Raw genomic sequence first — 25,480 nt, forward strand, 5'->3', positions numbered from 1 at the left:
TGATAAATGATTAATTGTCACATCTAAAAAGTAGTAAATAGTTAAGTATTCCCAAAATTGTGGGTTTATCAAGAATGACAATGTAGTGTATATCAAGAGTATTCTAAGCAACCCTATAATTTATACCAGAAACTTTAGAAACTTGGAAGATTTTAATCACACAAGATAACTTCCTACGAAGGTATTTGAAATAAAGGATTAAATTTTATCTTTTTATTTTAAAATTCCTATGGAATGGATGGTCTTATAGAGATTTAGGAGAAAAATTAACAAGAGTTCTAACTCCTTAGTAATTTCCACTTTAAACCTATCTCTTATCTGATACCTACGACTTTTCCTACAATCTAATCAAATGATCATTCATGTATTTATTTTATAATTCTTTATTTCATTCATATTCCTATCAAAATCATATGACTTTTTTTTTCCTATTCCTTCGTTTTAAAATCCTACATTTCAAAGAAGCGCGTGTTGGCATTTTCATCGAATCCACGCGTAAAGAGTGGCATCTCATAGCGAAGTGAGCACAACTCAATTGGTTAGGTTACTTGTGGTGAAACCAATCCACCTGGGTTTAAATCTTATTCTTTCAATGGTAGTTGACATACCTGTCGATAGCGAGGCGCCTATCGTGACTTCGTCAGTCTCATATTTCAAGATATGCTGACCTAGTTTGTTCGGAGATACAATAGGTTATACGTATGTGTTCATAACAATGAGCGTACGGATGTCATGAACGTCTGCGCGTTTAGGGCCCCTTTGAATCACAGGGTTAAAAAAATGGAGGAATAGGAAAAACACAGGATTCTGATAGGAATTGAAGTGTAAAACAGAGGATTGCAAAATACAAGAAAAACACAGAAATGGCTGTTTGATTGGAGCGCAGGAAAAACGCAGGAATATAGACTCAAAGGAAATTTTCCAAGAGGTTGGAGCTCTTGTTACATTTCCTCCAAAATTCACATGCAATGTGACATTCCATAGGAATTTTATAGGATTTAGAAAGCTTCAATCCTTTGAATCAAAGGACTAAATAGAAAAATTTTCTATAGGATTTGAATCCTATGAAATTCCTACATAAATCCTTTAATTGAGAGAGGCCCATGTGTTTTTTAAAAAAGAGTGACATCTCTCATCAATTTTCTCCCCACACAAGGCATGGTGAGGCAATATTACATATAACCCCTTATAATACCTCCCAAATCAAATCCAGCTCCCCTTTCTCTCTCCTCGCATCGCCACCTCACCTCACCTCACCTCACCTGACTCGCGCCGCTATATAATAACGCGACTCCCGAGCTCACAGGAGAGTGTGCAGAGCGAGAGACGCGTCACCTCCTCCCCGCCGCCGCCGCCGCCGCCTCGCCTCCGTTGCAACCGTAGTAGGGTTAGGGTTTTCGTGGTGGGCGCCGCCGCCATGGCGATCCTCTCGGCGCTCGGGACCGAGGTGTTCATCCCCGTCGCGGCCGCCGTCGGCGTCGCGTTCGCCGTCGCGCAGTGGCTGCTCGTCGCGCGGGTGAAGGTCAACCCGGCGCACGCGGCGGCGGCCGCGGCGTCGGGGGGGAGCAAGAACGGCGGGTACGGGGACTACCTCATCGAGGAGGAGGAGGGGCTCAACGACCACAACGTCGTCGTCAAGTGCCACGAGATCCAGACCGCCATCTCCGAAGGTGAATCTCTCTCTCCCTCTCAGATCTGGCCGCGTCGCCTGGTTCGGCTAGATCTGATCGTTCCCGTGGCCGTTTCGGCCGAGACGATGCGGCTTTCGCGCGTTCTTCGTGGGGATTACTTATATTATTAAATCATTCTTAAGTCATTTCGTATCTGGGCGTATGATTTTGTCGATGAGCGCGACATTGCAGGGGCAAAATGGTTCCTTTTTTGGTTCTATTCTCCCTTGATTAGTTAGTTTCAATAACGACGATCTGATGGGAAAACTTCCAAAAGCTCCTCAAAAAAGATGGCTTTGTGAATGAAGAAGAATCATGAAAAATCCGAGATGAACCGCTGAAGTGATGTTAAAGATTGGAGGTTTTAGGCGATGGAAGCCAAATCTTCTCGTTGGGGCTTTTGGTTTCTTTGTGGGGGCTGCCAAATAGTGCTACTTTGTCCAAATATGTACTTTCCTGATATTTTAGTCTCTCCTGGTTTGCCCCAAATCTGTATTTTTCTAGTGGGGGCTCCTCCTGTGTTGATATGTTTTCTTTTTTTGTTTTCGTTAGAATTCACTTTTGTCTATGCCACTGAGTGGGGGCTGGCAAATATTTTTCTTTGCCCCAAGACGGTAGATCTGCACATTAGTTGGGCTAAATCGAGGGTTCAGTAATGAGTTCTTTTAATGCTTGAAGCGGTGCTCTTACCCTGTGTCGGTTTTGTAGGAAAGATGTAGCTTTCAGTAGTAGTACAAATTCTGCAGTGGAAGGCGCGTGAGGGATCTGTCTGTCCCAACTTAACAAGTTGATCTAGTCAGTATTAGGCTGACTTAAGTTTTACATTAATGTAAACCTGGGCTCCAATCTTCTGGTGCCCGGTAGATCTAGTCTGGAAACGTAAGGATACCAAGCCATATGTCACCAACGTGTCAGCTTAGCACATGACCTATGAATTTGCTGTCTTCATCAGTATGGATGGCTTAATGCTCTTCAGATGCGTGTCCCATTAGTGCGGTTTGTTTATGTATGTCACCAATCTTGGCTCATGCCTTCTTTCTTTGATTGTGATGGGGACACAGGAAGAGCTACTTCTGGAATATCTGCTAGGATTTGGACATGGGGCTTGTCACTTGCTCTCGGGTGGTTTACGGCTTTTTTTTTTCTAGTATATATGTGCACATGCTCTTCTTCCATTTTTTGCTGATGTCAGAAGATAAAATCCGACCAAAGCTTATTATGGTGTTCAGTGTCATGTCATGTGCATTGGTTTGACAAATCAATATTCTGTATTATTTTTCATAGTTTGTATGGGAATTGCAATGTAATTTAGCAAAACTTTGCTTATACTGACACTAAGTCGTGTTGAATGATATGATTTTTTTTGTAACAATTGCCTTCTTTTTATGAGCAGGAGCAACATCATTTCTCTTCACGGAGTACCAATATGTTGGTATCTTCATGTCAATCTTCGCTGTCGTGATCTTCCTCTTCCTTGGTTCAGTCGAGGGATTCAGTACAAAGAGCCAGCCTTGCACATACAGCAAGGACAAGTACTGCAAGCCTGCCCTTTTCAACGCGCTCTTTAGCACTGCATCTTTCTTGCTGGGAGCGATCACCTCTTTGGTCTCTGGTTACCTTGGAATGAAGATCGCCACATTTGCCAATGCCAGAACTACCCTGGAAGCAAGGAAGGGTGTTGGGAAGGCATTTATCATTGCTTTCCGCTCTGGTGCTGTTATGGGCTTCTTGCTGGCATCAAGTGGTCTTGTGGTTCTTTACATCGCCATTAATGTATTTAAGTTGTATTATGGTGATGACTGGGAAGGTCTTTTTGAGTCTATCACTGGTTATGGTCTTGGTGGATCTTCCATGGCTCTCTTCGGAAGGGTTGGTGGAGGTATTTACACTAAGGCTGCTGATGTGGGTGCTGATCTTGTTGGCAAGGTTGAGAGGAACATCCCTGAAGATGATCCCAGGAACCCAGCTGTGAGTTTTCTCATCTCTTTGTCAGGCTATTAATTTTATTTTAGGGAAGTTAAGGGGATAATCGTATCAGTCCCGCAGTATTGTAGTGACTATTATAGTTCATGATCTTCCCTCCCTGAACTTCCTCTTCTTGTTTTGCAGGTGATTGCTGACAATGTCGGTGACAATGTTGGTGATATTGCTGGAATGGGATCAGATCTCTTTGGGTCATACGCCGAATCATCCTGTGCTGCTCTTGTTGTTGCATCTATCTCATCTTTTGGAATCAACCATGATTTCACTGGGATGTGCTACCCACTGCTTGTCAGCTCTGTTGGCATCATTGTTTGTTTGATCACCACACTCTTTGCAACTGATTTCTTTGAGATCAAGGCAGTGAAAGAAATTGAACCTGCTCTGAAGAAGCAGCTCATCATCTCCACTGCTTTGATGACTGTTGGTATTGCAATAATCAGCTGGTTGGCCCTTCCAGCAAAGTTCACCATCTTCAATTTTGGTGCTCAGAAGGAAGTTACCAACTGGTAAACTACTTGTCTAACTTTCTTTGTTTGTGAAATGTTGTCTAGTTTTGTTATTTGTTTGTGAAATGTATTCTTTCTGATTAATTTGCTGTGGTTTCACAGGGGCTTGTTCTTCTGCGTTGCAATTGGTCTGTGGGCTGGTCTGATCATTGGTTTTGTGACAGAGTACTACACTAGCAATGCATACAGGTAAGAAACCTATTAGTTTCCAATTATGATGTCTTTCTCCATTGTTACATTACATGTTTTAATCCCTACTGCTTCTTTTTGGCAGCCCTGTGCAAGATGTTGCAGATTCCTGCAGAACTGGTGCTGCCACTAATGTCATATTTGGTCTTGCTCTGGGATACAAATCAGTTATCATCCCAATTTTTGCTATTGCTGTCAGCATCTATGTTAGTTTCTCTATTGCTGCAATGTACGGCATAGCTGTTGCCGCTCTTGGCATGCTAAGCACCATTGCAACAGGCCTTGCCATTGATGCTTATGGTCCTATCAGTGACAATGCTGGTGGTATTGCCGAGATGGCTGGTATGAGCCACAGAATCCGTGAGAGAACTGATGCCCTTGATGCTGCTGGCAACACAACTGCTGCTATTGGGAAGGTACAATCATGTGCTTACTCTTGATGAGCATTCCCAAGCTATTATTAGTTAATTAAGCATTAGAATTAGTGGGTGCTTAGGAAGAACTGTTATGTTGGTTCTGTGATTTGATCCTTTTATATTCTTTTGTAGGGTTTTGCCATTGGATCAGCTGCTCTGGTGTCCCTTGCACTTTTTGGTGCCTTCGTCAGCAGAGCTGGAGTGAAGGTTGTTGATGTCCTGTCTCCAAAGGTCTTCATCGGTTTGATTGTTGGAGCCATGCTCCCGTACTGGTTCTCTGCCATGACCATGAAGAGTGTTGGAAGTGCCGCCCTCAAGATGGTTGAGGAGGTTCGGAGGCAATTCAACTCCATTCCTGGGCTAATGGAGGGAACTGGCAAGCCTGACTATGCCACCTGCGTCAAGATCTCCACTGATGCTTCCATCAAGGAGATGATTCCCCCTGGTGCTTTGGTGATGCTCACCCCCCTCATCGTCGGAACTCTCTTTGGTGTGGAGACCCTGTCTGGTGTTCTGGCTGGTGCTCTTGTTTCCGGAGTTCAGGTTGGCATTATGTTCTCTCTCCCTCATTATGTGCTTGTGCGAGTTTGCTAGTTCAATGGATTTATAATCTTCCTCTTCTCCAGATCGCCATTTCGGCCTCCAACACTGGTGGCGCATGGGATAACGCAAAGAAGTACATTGAGGTAAATGTTCAGAAAATCCTGATTGATCATGTTTTGCAACTCATTATCCTTCGCGAGACTTAACTTTACATCAACTTGCTCCCTGTTTTATTTCAGGCTGGTGCCAGTGAGCATGCTCGGACCCTTGGCCCCAAGGGATCAGACTGCCACAAGGCCGCCGTGATCGGTGACACCATTGGAGACCCCCTCAAGGACACATCAGGCCCGTCGCTCAACATCCTCATCAAGCTCATGGCTGTCGAGTCCCTTGTGTTTGCGCCTTTCTTCGCCACACACGGTGGTCTGCTGTTCAAGTGGTTCTAAGAACATAATACCATTGGCAGCAGCGCTGAAATCTTCGACGGACATCACGAATAACGACTGCCAGTGTACGTTGTGCTTGGGAATCGCTCGCACCGTTTCTTTTTGGGTCTCATGTTGTTTCAGGATTGCTGTTGTCTTATCTTTGGCCTCTTGGGAGTTGTTACCTTAGCCTTACTGTTAGCTTCACTTAGAAGAGACCAGAGTCCAGATGTTCTCCCATCTCTGGTGCGTGTCTGGCAAATTTTCCTCGTCCCATGATGACGACGATAATGTTTGAACTATTGAACAATGAGATGCTGATTGTTGCATGTTAGTTACTGCTGGTAAATCTCTTCATCTGATCAAAATCTGGTTTGCAATAATGTACTCCCTCTGTTTCATACTATAAGACTTACTAGCATTGCCCACGTTCATATAAATGCCATTTTCTCCAATTGGGTGGCTAGAATCTTACCCTTTAAAACTTGGAACTTGCAAGTTAACATGGCTGGGGCAAACGAATTATCCTACTCAGTGGCAGCCATGAAATTCTACATTCTCAAATTTGAGTCGATTGCCTACTCAGTAGCAGCCATGAAATTCTACATTCTCAAATTTGAGTCGATTACCTAGAATTCTCATTCTATTGATAGTTTGATACTGTCTTACATAATTTCTCACTTGTCTTTTCATGCTGTTTCTATCCAAACAAAAGTGAAAGATTGCATCTCAGGGAAAATAAAAGTTGAAAGATTGCATCTCAGAAAAACAAGGGGTGAAAAAGGTTGTATCTCAGAAAGATCTTAAATGGGAAAGAGCTTTTCCCTTTCCTTTTCTTCATCATATCATTTTTTTCCCAATCTTACACAATTGAACAACCCCCAAAAAAAAAATCACAAACTTTTCAGCCTTGCAGCTTTACTTCATCTTGAGATGGGCAAGCTTAGCTACCCATCCTAACTTCACCTTTCCTATAACAACAATAACAATCACACCAAATCACCCAAAAATAAAAACAATCTTGCCCTAATCTAACTACATGCAGGGGCAGGGAAATTGTGTATGTGAGCAAACACAATGGAGTAAGGAGCCACAGCTATTGGCTGTGCTGCATCCACTTTGACAGGCTCCAGCCTAGGGATTTCCCCATTTTCATCAGCAACCAATGCCCTGCCATTCAGCAGCATCACTTGGCTCTGCAAGCTGCCATCTTTGGCAGTAAGATGGTATTCTTCTCTCATTGATCCAGCTGCAAGATGCCTGGTCTTTCTGCTATGCTTCTTCACAGTGTTTGCATGAGCACCTTCACTTGTCACTGAAACTTGGCTTGTGGTGTTGCCACTGAGGTTGATCAGCAGTAGTGTTATTCCTGGCTGAACTTGCAAGGAAGAGATTGAGCATAGATTCAGTTAGTAGATGAGTTTTTTTTTTATTGTTCTGATGAAAATGCATTGGGTTTTCTGGATTGCTTACAGAATCTTTTGCGCAATGCGCATAAGCGCGAATCATGTTGGTGCCATTGAATGTTGCAGATAGAACTTTGGTTCCCATGAGGCGATGCCATAGTAGAGCGCTGCAGGGGAATAAAAGTAAGGGGAAATGTCATGAAAGCAACAAGTTTGGCACTTGATTCTGCAAGATTATATGCAATGGAACCAATTCTTATCTTGGCCATTAAGTAGCTACTTCTAGGTTCCAAGTGTAAGGATAATTCTACACTTTTGCTAGAGGCATCAAATTCTTTGTTTGCACTATCATACAAAGGAAATTGTTCATATGAAAGTTGCCTTTTACCTACTGAAGAACAGCCCAAGAATATCAGTTACCTGTAATAGTCAGGATTTGGTTGGAATGTTTCTTTGTTTAGCAGGCCATAGTTGCCACCAATCAAACTTTGTCTGCAGTAACTCTTCGTGTCATACTTTGCTGACATCCCAAGCTGATCCAAAAACCTGAAAACCACACAAATTCAGAACAACCTCTTTGGTGATATCTACAATTTTTGCACTTCAGAAGCTTTTGGTTTACCAGAAACTTAACACAAATGAATCGGTAACAAGATGGCGGCCGCTGTTGTACGCGCCTCCGGACTCTCCGACCCATGCGACAGCCGAAGTCCCGGCAGATTTCAGTATCCCCTGAAGATTGCTGAATGTGCTCACCATTCCATCAAGATAAGATGGATTCAGGATCTTCTCAATCAGATGTGTGTCCACTCCTGCGGCGACCAAATTATCAGAACTTTCAGCCAGGAATAATCCATCGCGTTTGTTCAGAACTTTCACACTCCAATTCATGTACCAAATTATCAGCAGTTCATGGTGAGCATACCTGGCCCTAAGTTGTAGATGTGATGGGTGACCACATTCAGTAGGTTTGGCCTGGTTTTGACTATAACTTCAGTAAACCAGCCTGCATCAAAGAAACCTCCAGGAGCAAGAACAAGTGGCTTTGATGGATTGCCTTGGTAGATAGTGTCAACTAGTGATTTCAGTGCAATCACATCTGCAGCATATTGGTCAGCCCCAACTTTTGTTCCAACTCCACTGCCACTGAGTTCATTTCCTGCAAGGACAGTACAAATCTTCCCCAAAATCAACTTGGTTGAATTGCATGAAGAATTTTTGTACTTCTAACTAATAAAGATTCTTTTATTAAAAGAAAGCAGAAATGGAAGGGCAGGTAGAACAAGAATTCTCATCCTGTTCTTTATTTGGTAGGTTTGGTAACCTGAACATTAAACTAAACAGATGTTGACAGCATGCGTCAGAACTGAGAAATCAGCTTTGCTTCTGACCAAAACGCACCCAGAGATAGCACATTTCGAGGCACGGTCGATTCGATTTGCAAGATGATTTGAACTTACCAAGCTCCCATCCATGAATTTTGTAACCCTTGCTCGCGGTGTAACGAATCAGCGATGCAGCATTGGTGTAATCCCATGGCCCTCCCATCGACCCATCCGGCAACGGAACCCGGCCGTTGAGAGCGTTCAGCCCGAACACGATTCTCGCGCTGCGAATTTGAGCAAATTTCGTCGAATTCTCGTGCTAAAAAAAAAAAAGATACAGTACAACTTCCTTTTCAGATTCAGAGGCTAGACAATTTGGGATTACCCGGATTTTTGGAAGAAGGCGTTGAGCTCGTCCCACCGGTGGAGAGGCAGGCATCCCTGCGTGAAGCCGAACATCTCCGACGTGTTCTTGACGAACGGCGCGCACGGCCCTCCGCCGTCGCCGGTGCCGTACACCAGCTTGTCCTGCAGCGACCCGCCCAGCCGCAGCTTCAACGGCGAGAAGGCTGCCAAAAAAAAAAAACAAGGTAAACTCCGATCACGTCGCCGGAGAAGAAGCACGAGCACGAGAGCTACTGCTGCACACTACCTCGAATGGCATTGAGCAAGATTTTGTTGGAGAGATCCTGCAAATGCAAAGCTCGTGTGAGTTTGGATTAATTTCACCGGAGGAGGAGGAGAGAAAAATTTGGAGAGAATTTGGAGCGAGAAATTCTCGACCAGGTTGAGGAGGGAGGCGAGGCCCCAGCTGCAGGTGCCGTAGTCGCACTTGTCCGGCGGCCACCAGTCCATCGTCGCGCACACGAAGTCCTCGTCGGTGGCGGCAATGGCGCGCCGCCCGTCAACGCCGGCGACCCCGACCACCGCCTCCGCGGCGCCGCCCAGCCGCAGCAGAGCCAAGAAGCATAGCCCACCAAGAAACCGCCTCATCTCCATCCCGGCAAAGCAAGCAAGCAGCAACAATGGCGGAATGCCTCGCCGACGACGAGCCTACCCTACCCTACCCTACCCTACCCGGCTAGACCTGAGGTGGGCAGGTGGGCAATGGCGCTTTCTGCCGGCCACCTCCACCTCCACCTACACCATGGCTGCCTAAATACTAAATGGGAAAACGCCAAGGGCGACGCATCGAGTCAGAGCAGCAGCAGCAGGAGGAAGAAGATAAGGGCGGTGGTGGTGGGGAGTAGAATGCTTCAGCTTCTTTAATTTCTCCTCCATTTTTCTTTTCCCTTTTCACCGCCATTCTTGATCTCGAGCTCCATCTCCTTCCATGCACGATGACGCGGTAAGCCCGGGCAAAAGAAAGATAGAAAAAAGAACAGTTCGTTTTCTGTTCGTTAGCAGTTAGAGCGGTTAATATTGGTCAGGTTTTGACCGGGGAGAGGTTAAATTTCGGCAAGCAGTAACACTGTACTCCCTTCGTACCACATAGACTCTATTTTTCGGTTTCTGTCTCGAACGTTTGACCGTTCGTCTTATTTAAAAAAATTATAAGAATTATTTTACAAAATAGTCATGCATAAATTACTATTCATGCTTTATCATCTAACAATAATAAAAATATTAATCATAAAAAGTTTTTAAATAAGACGAAGAGTCGTATCAAAAATTGAAAAATAGATTCTTTGTGGGACGGAGGGAGTGATTAACAGTGCAGTGCAGTACTGAGCAGTGGAAGACAAAGGGGAGCATGCAGTGGTACTAAAAACACCAAAAAGGTTTTCTAGGAATCCAACGTGCTGTCTAGCCTGGTACATTTGCATTCTTGGATGATTGATCGATCATTCATACTTGCCGGCTGCAGTGGTTCGGTCTGGTTGGAGATTTCTGATCTCTAGGGGAAAATCGACAAGAGGACGGTTTTGGTTTTGGATGCATTCTTATTTGTAATAAGTGGGTGTGTAAATTACAATGCGAGTAGTGGGTGTTAGAAGTACAAATATGTTAGTTAGAGATAAAAGTCAAATACAAATATAAATATAGAGATAAGATATATTCTAGAGATAGAATCCTAGAGATAGTATGCTAGAGATAAATCTACTCTTATACTTGTATTGTACTCCAAGTCTTTATCTCCTATTTACTTCTATGTATACCTTATGAGAGTGTAATAGATTAGAAAACAATCAAAATACAACAATTAGATTTTTCCACAGTGGGACGAGTCATGGTTGAAACCTTAAACTCACTCTAGACTGGTAAGTTGGTAAAAGAAATTCTGAGCATAAAATTTTGGGATTCTAGCGGTTTTGGTTATGGGTTTATAGTACATCATGCAAGTAAGATTTTAAAACAGCATATACCACGTAAACCATGTTGGAACGGAGATTTCCGTCATGAATTTAACTTGAGAGGAAAAGTACAGATCCCCTCAAAATATTTGGGATCCTAAGTTTGTCTTGCAATTAATTTTGCTCCATGCATAGTGGAGACTGGAGAATTTGTCCCAGCAATGTGCTTGTCACTTGTCAGGCTACTACTGGCCATGGATGGTGAATCTGATTGGTTTAGACAGAGAAAAAGGATTGACCACGAGTCAATTTGTTGGCCATCTGCTACACCTGCCTTTCAAAATTTGGACAAGATCATGCATGATCCAAGAAAAGTTAGTAGCACACCACTCTCAACTCTCGATCTCAGCTGGTCCTGCCGATCCAGAAACGACCCAATCTAGCTGCATGGGGCTTTACAGCTCTTTTGCTTTCCTTGTGGGCACAAATTGGCTCAATCATAGTGGGTGTGACAAGGGCTTTGTTGGCTGAACTGTGGCCATTGGTGGGGGCTGATTGGGAGAAAGGACATGGGGGCTCTCACATCTTGAATTGAACTCATCTTGGATAAGATTGTGAAAAAATATCTTGATTTGAATGATCAAGGTTTGTACGCAATTTCGCCTTGCATTGCACCGCCACTTCTATTGATACCTTACTAGAAAAAGGATAAGCTTGTTTCGCGGAAAAGGCTCCGTTGTTTAATGCTTTTTTCTTTATGGATGATTGGATTGATTACGAACAATTCCTTATAGGAAAATTAAATATCGTGGATATTGAGTTGCAAAACATGATCAATCAGGTTTATGAGACACTAACTGGAGTACATTGAGGTAAATGTTCAGAAATCCTGATTGGACTACATAATGTTCTTTTTTTCTTGCTTTTATTTTTCTGTATTAACTGAACTTTTCCATACCCCTTCCTCACTTTAATAGAAAATTAGCAGACCTTCTGGTATTCCTACAAAAATACAATATTTTTTTGGTTCGGTAATGAGAAAGAAATAAGACAGCATACGTTTCTGAGCTTCTGAAAGAAATGTACATGTCCTATCATCCAAGTTAGATAAACCAAATCTAAGCCGGGACGATCGAGTGTACAGCTATTTGAAAAAGGTAAGCTCTAGAATTTCCAAATATTCCTGTTTGATCTTTTGGATTCTACAAGAATTTTTTAACATACTAGTTGGTGAAGGCAAGTGAAACAAGGGAGAAGAGGCCAACAGGTTACAGGATTTTGCAACTGCTACCGTCCAAATACATATCTTGAAGTCCTGAATTTTGATCAGAATAATCTATATGGGATAGCTGGGTCCAATGTGGATTGATCAAGAATTATTGCCACGGGAACTGTATTAATCAAGATTTCTTTGACAAATACGTGCACTTAAAGAGGCAATTATCCTGCGTTTTCAGACCACCAAATTGCAATTGTTTGTCTATGTCAATGGTTTTGTAAAATTGTTTTCGAGACATAGTGATAGCTAGATAGATGACTGATACAAATGCTGAATGTGACATGGTCATTCAATTGGAATAACGTCAAATATTAGCACATCTAGCCGTTTGTATCAGATCAATAGTTCGTTTTTAAAAATTCAGATAAGAAACAGCCTTTTGTCATATCAGTTGTTCTTGGAACCTGAAAGTTTCTGCAAAGAATGTACGATGCTTCTACTAGTTTCCCAACACTGAATATAAGTCTGTTTCTCCTTCTCTACAAGATGCATCGATCTTTGCCGGCTAATACACTGCCATATCTCATTGCCATTTCAATGAGGCCATTGCCGGCTAAGGTATAAACTCAGTTCTTTTGGAGGCAATGTGCATGGCTTGGTTCAGAACTTCATAGAAATGCATATCCTAATTCGTATCGCAATTTGGTACTTTGGTAGCACGTATGATAGAGAGTTTTTGTGTCATTTCTACCAAGTTTGTTCTTCTTGGTTTATCTGTTCCCCGGAATCTGTCATATTTGACAAATTGCTGGGTATATGAATTTTTTTGTTCTATTTGGTAATGGTCAAATTGAGAATGTCTCATATCTGCTGAGCAATCCAAAGGATAGTGTATGCATTTAGTTCTCTTGTGTTTTTTTTTTTTGTTATTTGCATTTGATTTTAGTCTAAGGTACAGGGCCTCATCTTTTTGCTTATACTTATACTTATTAGCCAAAATTTAAATTTTTAACCTTAAATTTGAAGCTGATTTTGAGGTTTTTTTCATCGAAGCTTATTTTTCAGCCTTTGCTTTTAGATCGCTAAGAACACGTATATAAAAATTTTATTCACAAATTACTTTTCGTTTGCAGATATACCGTTTTGCTTATTCCGCGAATAAGCGAAATGATGGTTCTGACAATTCTTTTTGTCTTTTCTCCAAGAAATGGCATGTACATTACAATGAAGCGAGAACAGATCCTACTTGCGTAGCTAAAAAACATCACAAAATAAATAGTACATACATAGAAGATCGCAGGTTTATTCGCTTTTAAAATTTCCTGTCAAATTTATGCTCAAGTGCGCTCCTGAGAACCACACTGATGGGCCGAACATAATGGGCCCACACGTCAGCTGCCACCCCGTTCCGTTCCCAACTAAACGGGGCCACCCATCATCCCATAAGCCCATCCCATATAATTAACATGGGCCCACCACACAAAATTTCACGGGAACAATTAACATAGGCCCGCACGCCAGCCAGCCACGATCATGTTCCGGCCCAATAATAAAATGGGCCCACACGCCAGCCGAGCCGCAATCCCCCTCCGGCCCATCCAAAACCCCCGCCGAGGCGATCGCGTCGCGGCGAAATCCGCGCGACGCGCTCCGCGTCCACACGCTCCTCCACCTACCTCGTCACGCGCGCCAACCACCGCCTCCCCCACCCGCCACCAACGCCTCCTCGCCCCTCGCGTCGCGCACCAAATCGCCCGCGCCGCGCCACGCCGCGCGCTAGCTTACTAAACCCTCTCGTCGAGCACCTCGCGAGCTCGCCGTCGCGGCGGGGGGAGGAGGGAGGGAGGGAGGAATGGACTGGTACGCGTGGCTGTGCAGGGCGGGGCTCCACCCGGACGTGGCGTTCGAGTACGCGCGCCTCTTCGCGCGCAACGAGCTCGCCGCCGACGACCTCCGCCACCTCGACCACGGCCTCCTCGCCACCATGGGCGTCCCCATCGCCAAGCACCGCCTCGAGATCCTCAAGCTCGCCAGGAGGGAGAGCCCCCCGTCGTCGTCGTCGTCGTCCTCCCTCGCCGCCGTCCGCCTCCCGTGGCGCGCCACCAGGCTGCTCGCCGCCGCCGCGCGCCGCGCCGCGCTCTCCCTGGCCGCCCGCCTCCGCTCCGTCGCGCGCCGCGACAGGGCCGCCGTCGCCGTCGCGCCGCGCCCGCCGCCGCCGCCGCAGCTGTGGAAGCCGCCCCGCGCTCGCGCGCCGCCGCCGCCGTCCGCGACGCGGAACGGCGGCAGGAAGATGGCGCTGCTGAGGCACCTCAGCAAGCCCATGCTCACCAACCACTCCAGCGGCGGCGGCGGCGGCGGGAAGAGGACGAGGACGACCAACGGCGCGGCGACGACCTACAAGGCCGCCGCCCCCGCCGCCGCGTCGGCGGCGGCGGCGGCGATAACCGGCTGCTTCGCCGCAAAACCCGACGCCTACAGCTACAGCGACGACGAATTCGATCTATACGACGACGGCGAGGACATGCGATGGGAGTCCATGTTCCAAGATCTCAAGCCCACATAAACAGAGCTAGCTTAGCTGCATGCGTAGTGTCGTCCATCCATGGCGAGCTCCAAGCATGCAACAATGGCTGCTCGGTCGATCTGTGTCCGGTGGAAGAAGAAGAAGACAAGGTGCGTACATGTAAATCCACATCCACTGTGGTCACTGGCTCACTGTCACTACTCCACTACTTACTGTTTGTATGCTCTGTATTTTGTAACTGTACATGTGTAGAGATCGAGAGAAGATGAAGCTTTTGTGTGTGTTTTGTAACCGTTTTTACCATGTTCTTTCTTTGTCTGGAGCTGGAAATTATAATTGATTCTGGTAACATTTTCTTCTTCGTCTTGTTTGGTTCATGCATTGTTTGGTACATCCAGGCCCAGCGACAACCAATCAAACCATGTCTTTTTCAGCAGTGCATCTTCATTTTCAGGTTAGGATTATCCGTATAGCCATGCACACATCACTGTTCACTGTATTATTGTTTTGTGCATGTGCCATGATATGACATGAGTTCAGAACTAATAAATACCGTATAAAATTTAGTATCTCAAACAATTAAGTGCAGCTAGATACTAAGGACAAAGCTTACTTTTGAGGGCCTTGGCAGTCGTAGCACATGCTGACAGTTTCACAATTCAGATCAGAAACGAAACAAGTTAGGGTGATAGTAGCATATGCCAAAGTTGTTTTTTTTTTTTCCAGATCTGAACTGCTAGTGTGACATTGTTGTGAGTGGTAGGAGTAACAGCCTCTTCGGCCATTCAAAAAGGCAGGAGAGGACGTTTTTGTGCAGGGTTTAGATCTGTCGGCTTTCAGTGCAGTGTAGCTGGCCAACCTTGGCGCTGCTCAAATCTGAACTGCCATCTGCCTGTTGAAAATTCAGCCTGCTGATGAGGCTTCAGGAGGATTCTTGCTGCCTGCCATGTCATGGAATCTTGATCCACACAAAGTAAACAGAAATTTGTTATTACAAATTACAGCAGAGTCAGATAGTGACATGCCGACATGCATTTGATTGGTGGTAGTAATTGGTAAATTGGCCACATGGGCACATGGTTTGGGTTCAGTGTTCACAGTTCAGAACTGAGAGGCAGATAAATTATGGAGATTAAGGTACAGGAGGTTGTAGTTACCTCGTTTGATGCCACGTTCAGTGCTGGGACAACGTCAAAATGGACAAGTAGCTAGCTAGCTTCAGTAACCATACCTCTGAAGAAATGGCCAATAGGTTAGTCTGTTGAGATGATCAATGCATGAAATATTTTCTTTATCAGAACATGAGAACACCTGAATATCACACAGCTTGTGTGCCTAAGTATAATCATAAATTTCTATTATACAAAAGCAGCAATTTCTGTTATTACATTCTCGTTTTCTTGCTTTAGCGCATCAGCCTAATACTAGCAGCACCAGCATCGCATTACAAACTCAACAAAAAGCACCTCTCTCATTCCTGAACCTCCTAGCTGAAATAACAGTGTAGAGCACCAATACTCATAACTGAATACAGTGGATCCAAGAATATCATCAAACAAGATCTCGATCTCATGCTACATCAATGTGAATTCCGGAAAAGCCTTTCTCAGTGAGCAGAGCTCCTCGGCTGGCTGAAGGATCCACCAGCATAGAGCATCTGATATACTGGTCGGATTCTCACTGTCAAAACAATGCTCAGCAATGTACCCAAGCTAGCCACTCCAGCTAGAACGCAAAATGTAAGTCTGAAACAATTAGGGCCATGGCATGCAATGTCAGTGTCCATTGTTGTGGCATGCTGTCTCTCCACTTCCTGGTCGTAAACATACCCCGCGAGACTGTTAAACAAGAGTGCGCCAAGTGGGTTCCCCAAGGAGATGAAATTGAAAATCTTTCCGAAGTGCTTCAATCCAAACAACTCAGATGAAGTTGACACCATCACTGAGAACTGGGCACCATAACAAATACCAAGTAAAGCAACAGAGACATGAAGTGTGGCATGGTGGCCCAATGCAAAGAGCAGGTATATAATTATCATCATGACTTGGGTGCATGTAATCAATGTTGTCCGTGGAAGGGTCCTTGACCTGCGAAAGAAGATCAGTGAACTAACTCAGAATGGTCATTTAGAAAATTTAGAACTTAAAAACAAGCAATTAAGTGATGAACCCAAAAGAAAATATTTTGATACAGCATTTATACAATGGTAATGGGGACCATACCTACTGTTTCTTCTATTAAAAAAGGAGAGAAATTACGGTCGGTTCATTATCTAATTACTGAAAAATTGAAACTGGATTGGGGGCTTGATGGTTAGATCAGGAAATAGATGACCAATGAACAATGGTAGAGTATAACATGCTTGCTCCCCTAAAAGTAAAATCTATGGGTTGGCTAGCTACCAGGTCCTAAACAGTAGCCACAATCTCCAAGAAACTTGACACGATGACTAACTAGTACTTGGAGACTAGTTGATGAAACTATCCTATTGAAATTCTCATTTCAAAACAAACACAATTATGCAGGACAAGAAATTCCATTACCTGACAAGATACTCAGAAACAGCACCACCTCCTAAACGGCCAAAGAAATTGCCAAAACTGAAGAGGGCGAGTGATATGGTTGTATCCGCAACACCTGCTGCAATTCCAACTTGTGCCAGATTATTAAGAACAGTGACTCCAGATCCAACCCCAATAAAATACACTGCAAATAAAAGCCAGAAATCAGCCTTCAGCAGTGCTTCACGAAATCTAAAGTCCTCTCCCCTTTTTGGTCTTCTTCTCTTCTGCTTTATAGCCCCTTCTCCCTCAGCTAAGAGAATATCAATATCCATGGAATCATCATCTTCTATATTACCAAGATTTGATGCTGATGAAGAAGGAAGTAATGATTCTGTATGATCATGATCAGCAGAAGAAGAAGAGCACTCTGATGAATCGGATTGCCCTTTTCTTCGGTTGCTTGGAAACAATGTCATTTTCAAGGGTACTGTAAGTGGAACAAAGAGGACAAGGACCATGATGACAAGCAGAACATAGTTCACAGCATCAGTAAGAGTTACGAAATGATCCAATATCGTGGCTGCAACAAGATAAACCCCTAGAAGAACACTGGAGAGTTGTGTGAACAGAAAATGCACTTGCTCCGAAGAGTTCTCCACAAGGGAGGGTTCACAAGGCCGCACGAAGTACATTGTCACAAGGCACACAACAGGAACTCCCAGGGTGACAAAAAGCAGAAAGTTTGAAGCTGAATCATGAAGTACTCCGGTGTATATTACAGTGTACACAGCAGCACTTAAACCAGCGTACCCTTTAAGGATGCCAGCGACGGCACCTCTACTGAGTGGGAAATTCCTCATATTGGTTACCAAAACAGCGGTCCCCAACCATGCACCACTGTTTGCAGCAAGGCATAAGGCAAACCATATCTGAAATACAACAGTACGGTCACTAGTCAGTCTAAGCTGTCCTACGAAATTAAATCTCGGCGTCTCACCATCAGAAGAAGATAGCAGCCTAGCAAAGTAAGCTAACCCCAGAAACCTGCCCCCGAACAAGCTTCCAGTAAAAATCCCCAATATGTGCATCTTGCTGGCGTGTGAAGCCAAATGTCGCATTTTTTTCCAACCCAAATGTGAATGTGACCCATACTTGTTCGCTAGTTAGTGTTTGGTACAACAATTCTTATTTTGTAGTTTACTTTTTGTTGCTGGGATCTTTGAAAATGACTCCTTTTGTTCCCGGGAACAGGTTCCTTGCTATATCTAACTCAAAAAGTCGTTACTTGCACCGCCCAAAAGTGGCCACTTGGCGTAAAAGAAGCGCACTACCAATACACTAGAGCAATTCAACTCCAATTTCACAACCTAACGAAAATGCACCACTAATGCGCATCCAAATGCAATTTTCTAAAACTAAAATTACAAGAAAAAAAATACAGTGCGAATCGATCTCAGAAGTGGACACCTAGCAACAACAGATCCAAGAAAAGAAAAAAGGTAAAAAAAAAAGGAAATTACAGAGCAGAGAGAAGGGTAGAGAGAGATGACCAGCCAGTAGGGGAGCGCGGGGCCGGAGGCGGAGACGGCGAGCCAGGTGGAGCCGTAGCCGAGGAGGCATGCGGCGGCGCCGATGAGGAGCAGCAGGGCGGGGTGGAGGCGGTTGCAGAGGACGCCCGGGAGGAGGCCGAGGTTCTCCCCGACGTCGCAGGCGACCCCGAGCAGCGCGAGGCGGCGCTGGTCGGCGGCGAGCGCGACCTTGAGGGCGTGGGAGTAGAGCGCGAAGGTGGAGCTGGCTCCGCCCGCCACCTGCACCCACACCGCCGCCCCTAGCCCCACCCACGGCGGCCTGCTCCCCGCCTTCACCGCCACCGCCCCCCTCATCCTCCCCTCCTCCTTCCCTGGTCGGATCGAGAAGCGGGGTTTGATCAGCAGCAGCGAAGCGTGGTGGGAGCGAGAGCAGGTTGGGTTGGGGGATGAGGTGTTAAAAAGGGAGAGCGGATTGGGACCAGTCCGACGGACGGGGACTGTGCCGGGGCGGCCACGGTGGCCACGGGGTTAGAGTAGTAGACCAGTAATCCCTCCGGTTTCATTTTAATTGATATTTTAGACAATGATACGATATATAAGATATATCTTTATCTTATTTTTTTATTATAATATATATAATAAATAAATGCATGTTTACTTTTATTATAATGCTTTAAAAAACTAAATATTTTTAAAGTTATCAATGGTCAAAGTTATAAAAATTTGACATCAACCTTATTCAAAACATCAATTAATATGGAACGGAGGGAGCAGGGTAGTACCTGGATTTGGTGCGGGAAAAGCGGAAAAGCGATGGATTCTCCACTGGGACAGGCGCGACGCGGTGGGCTGGGCCGGAAGGAGCAGAGGAGGAGGAGGGGGAATAAACTCCGATTAGGTCCCTCATCCTTAACGTCGAATATGAATCTCGTCTTTGAATTGAACCGCTATCCTATATACTTCCTTCGTTTCACAATATAAGTCATTCTAACATTTCACACATTCATATTGATGCTATATATTTAGATTCATTAGCTTCAATATATGAGAAATGCTAGAATGACTTACATTGTAAAACGGAGGGAGTAGTACTTAGGGCAAGTACTATAAGCCCCTTCATGTTGCCTCTAAATTTACCACATAAGATTAGGTGATGAGTTGGAGGAGAGAAGTTAGGAGAGAAAGAATGAGCCACCCCTCATGCAAGAGGCAACCTCCACACAATCTCCAATAAAAATATAAGATGAGAATGAGCCACCCCTCATGCAAGAGGCAACCTCCACACAATCTCCAATAAAAATATAAGATGAGAATGAGCCACCCCTCATGCAAGAGGCAATCTCCACACAATCTCCAATAAAAATATAAGATGATGTGAGAGTAAACTAATATTGGGGTTTGTGTACTAGAGGTGACATGTTGTACTTATTACCTCTTAATTAATGAGAAGATAACATGGTTTAAATTAGATGTGGCACTTACCTCCACTATAAAACTTGCCCTTATATAGTTCATCCACACTAAGTGTAGTTAATGCTATTTCTCTCTTCTCTCATTAAGCCACATCACCCTAATTATTTCTAGCCTTTAAATGATAGATCTATGGTTCAAATTGTCACTTCTTTATTCTCTCATAAAACCATGCAATCTCAATTATTTTTAGACTCAAAATTGTACTATCAATTTGTTTTAGTTTTGATAATCATATTATATCTTATTTGTACATATTATGCAACTTAATTTTCCGCAGCAACGCGGTGGGGTATTAATCTAGTATCAGGTATAACACGTCCCTCGATCTACACCATCGGTGTACTCGTGGTTACAGACAATATAGTCATTGGTTTTGGCTGATGTGACGGCTAAGTCATCATGACCTCACATGTCAACTTCCTCCTTCTCTCTCTCATCTCCCAACTTTCTTCTTCATTCTCCGTCCCACCGCCGTGCCGGGCATAGCCCGGATCCTACTCCCTCTCCGCCTCCTCCCTGACATGACAACCCATCCTCCGCGCCAGTAGCCCAACATCGCCAAGGCTCGACCTCTCCTACCCCAGGCACCTCTCCGTCTCGCGAAAGTGCCGCCTTGGGCCTACCTCGCTACCTTCTACTCTATCCCAAGACAATGCAACGCCAGGCTCGCCCCGTCACCTCCTACTTCATCCCACGACAACGCTGCGTTGGGCCCGTCCCACCACCTCTTCGGCGGATTGGTATGCGAGGTTCTGAGATTGGTGGTGCTTGTCTGGTCATGCATCAAAAGCTGCCGCCGTGGCATGACAAGGAGCGGGATGGCTTGCTGGGATGAGAGATGAGCAGGACGAAGGTTATTACCATTAGCAATCTAGATCCGATGGAGGAGTTCCCGCTGGTGACACCGACGCTCAGTTTTTGGGAGTTCTAGCATCTTGGCACGTTCCGGGGAGTGAGCCCCTTCTCCCCGCTGTTCGACACCGATAGCAGCGTCACTACCTTCACTCCCCCTCGTGCCTGCCGACGAGGACAACATAGATGGGGTGGAGATGCCCAATCATGGCGGTGGCCTCGAGTTGAGCCCCATGCACCGCGACTAGTGCACCCCTCTCCCTGTATCCCATTGGCCCGCCGCCCAGGAGGCTGAGAAGAGAGGAAAGGGGGAAAGAGGAAAAGAAAGCTAGGAGGGGAGAGGAGGATGATGCTAACATGTGGGGCCCAGGATGATTTAGCCAGCATGTTAGCCAGCCTATGACCTCGGGTACATCGTTATTGTAAGTTGAGAGACATGCTATATTTGGTATTGCAGTTTAAAGATGAAATTCAAATTCGAGGTTAAGATGAGGGACCTAAAGTGAACTTATTTCGTGGGAGGGCTGGAAGTGAAGAAGACTCGTGTGGATGATGGGCTGATGGGCCGGCCAAATGGATGGAACATTTGGGTAGGGGGGCATTTTCGTTCAAAGTTTATATTTGTAAAAGAAAAACCTCTAGTCCCTCGAAGGGGTGAAAAATGGAAAATAAATCCAGTTTATGAGTTTAATCCATTTCCATATGAGAAATGAAAAGGACAAATTCAGACATGAATAGTAGCAATACTATTCATATGCTGATCTTTTTTATATCTCAATTTGTGAGTTGAATTTTGACTTAATTTTTTTAAGTAGTTTACGTATATGCTATGAATGTTGTCAATTTTTTTAGAATTTTTAACAACTATTTGGATGAACAGTGTTATCTTTAAATGATGAGGGAAATATAGGTTAACTTTCTCCATTGCAGTGTTGACCACAGGTACTATTTCACTGCTAATGTTAGGTGGCATGACAGCATCAGAAGGGACTTGAATAATGGCATGATCATTGCGAATGACCATCCAACCCTAATTTCTTGGACCAAAAAAACAGCTAATTTAGCGCCCACATGTAGATAAACAAAAGCTTAACCGGGCCACAAACTACTCACTGCCAACGCTCATGCTGCACGCTTAATGTATTATAGCCATGCGAAGAAGTTTCAGTCGATCAGAAACACTCAAGTGGGCATATTCAGATTCTTCAGCAATCCATCTGTAAATTCATTCAAAAAACTAAATCAATGTCCTTTCCAGTCTGGTCTTGTGTTTGAATTAATGTCATGCTCTGATCATATCATGCAACCCCATATATGGATGGATCGATCGGGAGCTCGTAGTAATCATGCGTGATCTGATGAATATTTTATGGATGCAATGCATAATTTGCCGTTTTGTTCAGCAACAGTGTCACACTGTCACTGTCCTTGGCTAGATCCAGACTCCAGCGTTGCTTGCTGCAAGCTGCTCCTCTTGAATGTGAGTGAGAGTTCGTCAGAAGATGACAGAATTCGGGGTTAATTTCAGTTGGTTTTTACTGACGACGTGCTACGGCCGAGTTTAGTTCCAAAATTTTTCTTCAAACTTCCAACTTTTCCATCACATCAAAACTTTCCTACACACACAAACTTCTAACTTTTCCATTGTATCGTTCCAATTTCAACTAAACTTCCAATTTTGGCATGAACTAAACACACCAATTGATCTACCAATGCTGATTCTTAGTACAGTTCAGTGTTAATCATGTGCAAAGTAAAGGAATTTGGCCAATTTTGTTCCGTGTTTGAAACATTTTTCTGATCAATCTGCATCTCTCTGGGGCTGGTGAGCATGCGAAAAACGAAGAGACATGCATGGCCCAGAGTGACAGAACAAGTTTCAACTTTGCGAACCAAACTAATTTTCCTTTTCTTTTTGAGCAATTCTAAACCTTTTCTTTTTAATTTCCACGTTCTTATCGCCATCGACTCTACCTTATTAGTTCAATTATGCATGGAAAATCATGGCTGCACTTAAAATGGAACGGAGGGAGTACTTTATTAGTTCAATTTTTAATTGAATTTACACACCATTTAATCTATTCATGAATCATGATAGGTTTCACTATATATTACTGCCAAAGTGGATCAGACTGACAAGCAACAAGCAGCTGCAGCTTAACTCGCACGTGTGGAATTAGGGAGCTAGCTAGAGCTCGAGCTGATCGGCAATGGCGGGCTCCGACCACCACCCCGGCGGCCGGGACGGCGCGCCGCTGGTGTTCGACGAGCTCCGGTGGGTGATCCAGATCCGGCGCTCCCTCCAGGAGGACGGCGGCGACGACGACGACGACAACGGCATCCCGGTGTCCGTGTTCAACGTGCCCAAGCAGCTGCAGGCGCACAAGCCGGAGGCGTACGTGCCGCAGTTCATCGCGCTGGGGCCGTACCACCATTGGCGGCCGGAGCTGTACGAGATGGAGCGGTACAAGCTCGCCGCCGCGCGGCGCGCCCAGAGGCACCTCCGCGAGGGCGTCAAGCTCGAGCACCTCGTCGAACAGTTCGCGCGCGCGGAGCGCAAGGTCAGGGCGCACTACCACCGCTACCTCGACTTCAGCGGCGAGACGCTGGCGTGGATGATGGTCGTCGACGGCGCGTTCCTGCTCGAGTTCTTGCAGATCTTCGCCGCCGCGGAGGCCGCCGCCGGCGGCGGCGGAGGGAAGCCGGAGCTGAGGAGGGTGTCGTCGAGGATGGCGCACCTGGTGGACTTCGCCGGGAGGAAGTCGGCGCACAACCTCATCCTCCGCGACATGCTCATGCTCGAGAACCAGATCCCGCTCTTCCTCCTCCGCAAGCTCCTCGAGCCGCAGTGCTCGTCGGCGGAGGAGGCCGGCGAGCTGCTCGGGCGGATGGTCACCGGCCTCATGAAGGAGCTCTGCCCCTTCAAGATGATGGACAACTTCCCGGCCATCGACGTCGCCAAGCACGCCCACCTCCTCGAGCTCCTCTACCACCTGCTCGTCCCGAAGCCATCCGACGACGCCGCCGCCGCCGCCGACGGCCACGACGAGGGCTACGACATCGAGGAGCAGCCGGTGGACGGCGGCGGCGAGGAGAAGCAGCAATCCGCCGGTTGCGAGTACGTGAAGCAGCTGCTCGCCGCGGTGTGGGGCATCGTGTCGAGCCTCAAGAGCGGGCCGATGCAGTACGTGGCGAAGCCGATCTCGTTCGCCGTCAAGGCGCCATGGAAGATGCTCACCGTGGTCCCGGGCTTCTCGGCGATGAAGCACCCAGTGGAGTCCTTCTTCATGTCCGGCGGCGGCGGCGACCCGTCGTCGTCGTCGACGGCGGCGGGGCAGGACCACCACCACGCGATCAGCCGGCCACCGCTGATCGAGGAGATCATGATCCCGTCAGTCACCGAGCTCGCCGCCGCCGGCGTCCAGTTCGCGCCGACGAACGGCGACGCCACCACGGTCTCGTTCGACGCCAAGACGGCGACGCTGCACCTCCCCGTGGTGACGCTTGACGGCAGCACGACGGAGGTGGTGCTCCGCAACCTGGTCGCCTACGAGGCGTCGGCGGCGACGGGGCCGCTGGTGCTCGCCCGGTACACGGAGCTGATGAACGGCATCATCGACACCGGCGAGGACGTGGCGGCGCTGCGGCGGCGAGGGGTGGTGCTGAACCGGATGAAGAGCGACGGCGAGGCGGCGAGGCTGTGGAACGGGATGAGCAGGTCGGTGAGGCTGACGAAGGTGGCGGCCATGGACGCGGCGGTGGAGGGGGTGAACCGGTACCACGGCGCGCGGTGGCGGGTGAAGGCGAGGCGGTTCATGCGGCGCTACGTGTTCGGCTCGTGGCAGCTGCTCACCTTCCTCGCCGCCGTCCTCATGCTGCTGCTCACCACGCTGCAGGCCTTCTGCTCGGTCTACACCTGCTCCCGGTGGTTCGGCGCCGTCGCCGTCGCGCCGCCGCCGTAGCGCGGCGGCGACTGCGAGCGATCGACGTGGTTGGTTGGTTTGTTTTTTTTGGATTTGATTGCATGCGTTTGGGTTTTGGGATTTTGCTGCTATACAAGTGTACATGTGCGATTTGGATTTTGTGTGTATTTAATGATTTTTTTTGTTTTGTTTTGGGGATTAATTTATACTTGTATATTTGTACTTTGGTTGTACTTGGATAGATACAATGCAAGTTTGGTGAGAAGTAATTTTGTGATTAATTCCGCACCTATAGAAAATCATGATATAGGGAAGGTTTTTGTCCAATTATTTCATGGTGGCATCCTAAATTTTATTTCTAACAATTAGTAGCAAGGAGGAACTCACCTATGTACGTATTCACTATATCCAAAACTTCAGTTAAAGAAAAACTATATCCAAAACCAAACTAGTGATGGAAAGGGGTTAATCCAAAAATAATACCTCCGTCGGACCGTCCCTTAATAATTGTATTTCTAGTATTCAAATTTGTCTCAAAATAGTTGTCACAATATAGTACCAATTGTTCCATTAATCACTTTTGATTTGAATTCCTCTCTATTATATCCTCAACCACCACCACACACTTACCTATACACTATTTAATGAGAAGCACAATAGTCTTTATTCTCAAATCTTAATATATACTAAACAATCTAG

General features: G+C 45.9%; 5 protein-coding genes across 7 annotated transcripts; 3 read left to right on the forward strand and 2 right to left on the reverse strand.

Moving 5' to 3' along the window:
* Nucleotides 1–1,308: 1,308 nt before the first annotated feature.
* LOC127777930 (pyrophosphate-energized vacuolar membrane proton pump) lies at nucleotides 1,309–6,081 on the forward strand. Its single transcript, XM_052304551.1, has 8 exons — nucleotides 1,309–1,670; nucleotides 3,064–3,638; nucleotides 3,780–4,159; nucleotides 4,262–4,348; nucleotides 4,434–4,764; nucleotides 4,897–5,307; nucleotides 5,391–5,450; nucleotides 5,547–6,081. Exons 1-8 carry the CDS (start codon nucleotides 1,418–1,420, stop codon nucleotides 5,751–5,753), a joined length of 2,304 nt encoding a protein of 767 aa, XP_052160511.1. The 5' UTR covers nucleotides 1,309–1,417; the 3' UTR covers nucleotides 5,754–6,081.
* Nucleotides 6,082–6,517: 436 nt separating this feature from the next.
* LOC127777931 (heparanase-like protein 3) lies at nucleotides 6,518–9,798 on the reverse strand. 2 transcript variants are annotated; one of them, XM_052304554.1, is made up of 9 exons: nucleotides 9,247–9,798; nucleotides 9,116–9,152; nucleotides 8,849–9,032; nucleotides 8,599–8,747; nucleotides 8,064–8,297; nucleotides 7,773–7,950; nucleotides 7,559–7,684; nucleotides 7,206–7,305; nucleotides 6,518–7,105 (listed from the first exon to the last, which is right to left on the reverse strand). In XM_052304554.1, the coding sequence occupies exons 1-9, from the start codon at nucleotides 9,460–9,462 to the stop codon at nucleotides 6,764–6,766; spliced, it is 1,566 nt and encodes a 521-aa protein (XP_052160514.1). In that variant the 5' UTR covers nucleotides 9,463–9,798; the 3' UTR covers nucleotides 6,518–6,763. The 2 variants fall into 2 exon arrangements, with proteins under 2 accessions (XP_052160514.1, XP_052160513.1); XM_052304553.1 differs by having other exon boundaries at nucleotides 7,761–7,950; nucleotides 9,247–9,797.
* A 3,820-nt stretch (nucleotides 9,799–13,618) lies between these two features.
* On the forward strand, nucleotides 13,619–14,767 carry LOC127777092 (uncharacterized). Its single transcript, XM_052303599.1, has one exon. The coding sequence runs from the start codon at nucleotides 13,829–13,831 to the stop codon at nucleotides 14,537–14,539; it is 711 nt and encodes a 236-aa protein (XP_052159559.1). The 5' UTR covers nucleotides 13,619–13,828; the 3' UTR covers nucleotides 14,540–14,767.
* A 291-nt stretch (nucleotides 14,768–15,058) lies between these two features.
* On the reverse strand, nucleotides 15,059–19,032 carry LOC127777091 (protein NUCLEAR FUSION DEFECTIVE 4-like). 2 transcript variants are annotated; one of them, XR_008018248.1, is made up of 4 exons: nucleotides 18,555–19,032; nucleotides 17,044–17,933; nucleotides 15,658–16,587; nucleotides 15,059–15,458 (listed from the first exon to the last, which is right to left on the reverse strand). XR_008018248.1 is itself a non-coding variant. In XM_052303597.1 (3 exons), the coding sequence occupies exons 1-3, from the start codon at nucleotides 18,885–18,887 to the stop codon at nucleotides 16,107–16,109; spliced, it is 1,704 nt and encodes a 567-aa protein (XP_052159557.1). In that variant the 5' UTR covers nucleotides 18,888–19,032; the 3' UTR covers nucleotides 15,059–16,106. The 2 variants fall into 2 exon arrangements, 1 of the variants encoding a protein (XP_052159557.1); XM_052303597.1 differs by having other exon boundaries at nucleotides 15,059–16,587.
* Nucleotides 19,033–22,899: 3,867 nt separating this feature from the next.
* Nucleotides 22,900–25,062, forward strand: LOC127777332 (putative UPF0481 protein At3g02645). The gene has a single exon (XM_052303911.1). It carries the CDS (start codon nucleotides 23,069–23,071, stop codon nucleotides 24,818–24,820), a length of 1,752 nt encoding a protein of 583 aa, XP_052159871.1. The 5' UTR covers nucleotides 22,900–23,068; the 3' UTR covers nucleotides 24,821–25,062.
* Nucleotides 25,063–25,480: the final 418 nt, after the last annotated feature.

Source organism: Oryza glaberrima, chromosome 6 (assembly GCF_000147395.1).
Source record: "Oryza glaberrima chromosome 6, OglaRS2, whole genome shotgun sequence".
Lineage (NCBI taxonomy): Eukaryota > Viridiplantae > Streptophyta > Magnoliopsida > Poales > Poaceae > Oryza > Oryza glaberrima.

Bases quoted from the DNA above. Each gene is read 5' to 3' on its own strand.
- LOC127777930 (XM_052304551.1), top strand. From the start codon at position 1,418: ATGGCGATCCTCTCGGCGCTCGGGACCGAGGTGTTCATCCCCGTCGCG. The intron at 1,671-3,063 runs GTGAATCTCTCT...TTTTATGAGCAG, and splicing joins CCAGACCGCCATCTCCGAAG to GAGCAACATCATTTCTCTTC. The intron at 5,451-5,546 runs GTAAATGTTCAG...GTTTTATTTCAG, and splicing joins ACGCAAAGAAGTACATTGAG to GCTGGTGCCAGTGAGCATGC.
- LOC127777931 (XM_052304553.1), bottom strand. From the start codon at position 9,462: ATGGAGATGAGGCGGTTTCTTGGTGGGCTATGCTTCTTGGCTCTGCTG. The intron at 9,033-9,115 runs GTAGTGTGCAGC...TTTTTTTGGCAG, and splicing joins CTTGCTCAATGCCATTCGAG to CCTTCTCGCCGTTGAAGCTG. The intron at 8,748-8,848 runs GTAATCCCAAAT...TCAAATTCGCAG, and splicing joins GCCTTCTTCCAAAAATCCGG to CGCGAGAATCGTGTTCGGGC.
- LOC127777092 (XM_052303599.1), top strand. From the start codon at position 13,829: ATGGACTGGTACGCGTGGCTGTGCAGGGCGGGGCTCCACCCGGACGTG.
- LOC127777091 (XM_052303597.1), bottom strand. From the start codon at position 18,887: ATGAGGGGGGCGGTGGCGGTGAAGGCGGGGAGCAGGCCGCCGTGGGTG. The intron at 17,934-18,554 runs GTCATCTCTCTC...GTTGTATTTCAG, and splicing joins CCGCGCTCCCCTACTGGCTG to ATATGGTTTGCCTTATGCCT. The intron at 16,588-17,043 runs GTAATGGAATTT...CTTCTTTCGCAG, and splicing joins GTTTCTGAGTATCTTGTCAG to GTCAAGGACCCTTCCACGGA.
- LOC127777332 (XM_052303911.1), top strand. From the start codon at position 23,069: ATGGCGGGCTCCGACCACCACCCCGGCGGCCGGGACGGCGCGCCGCTG.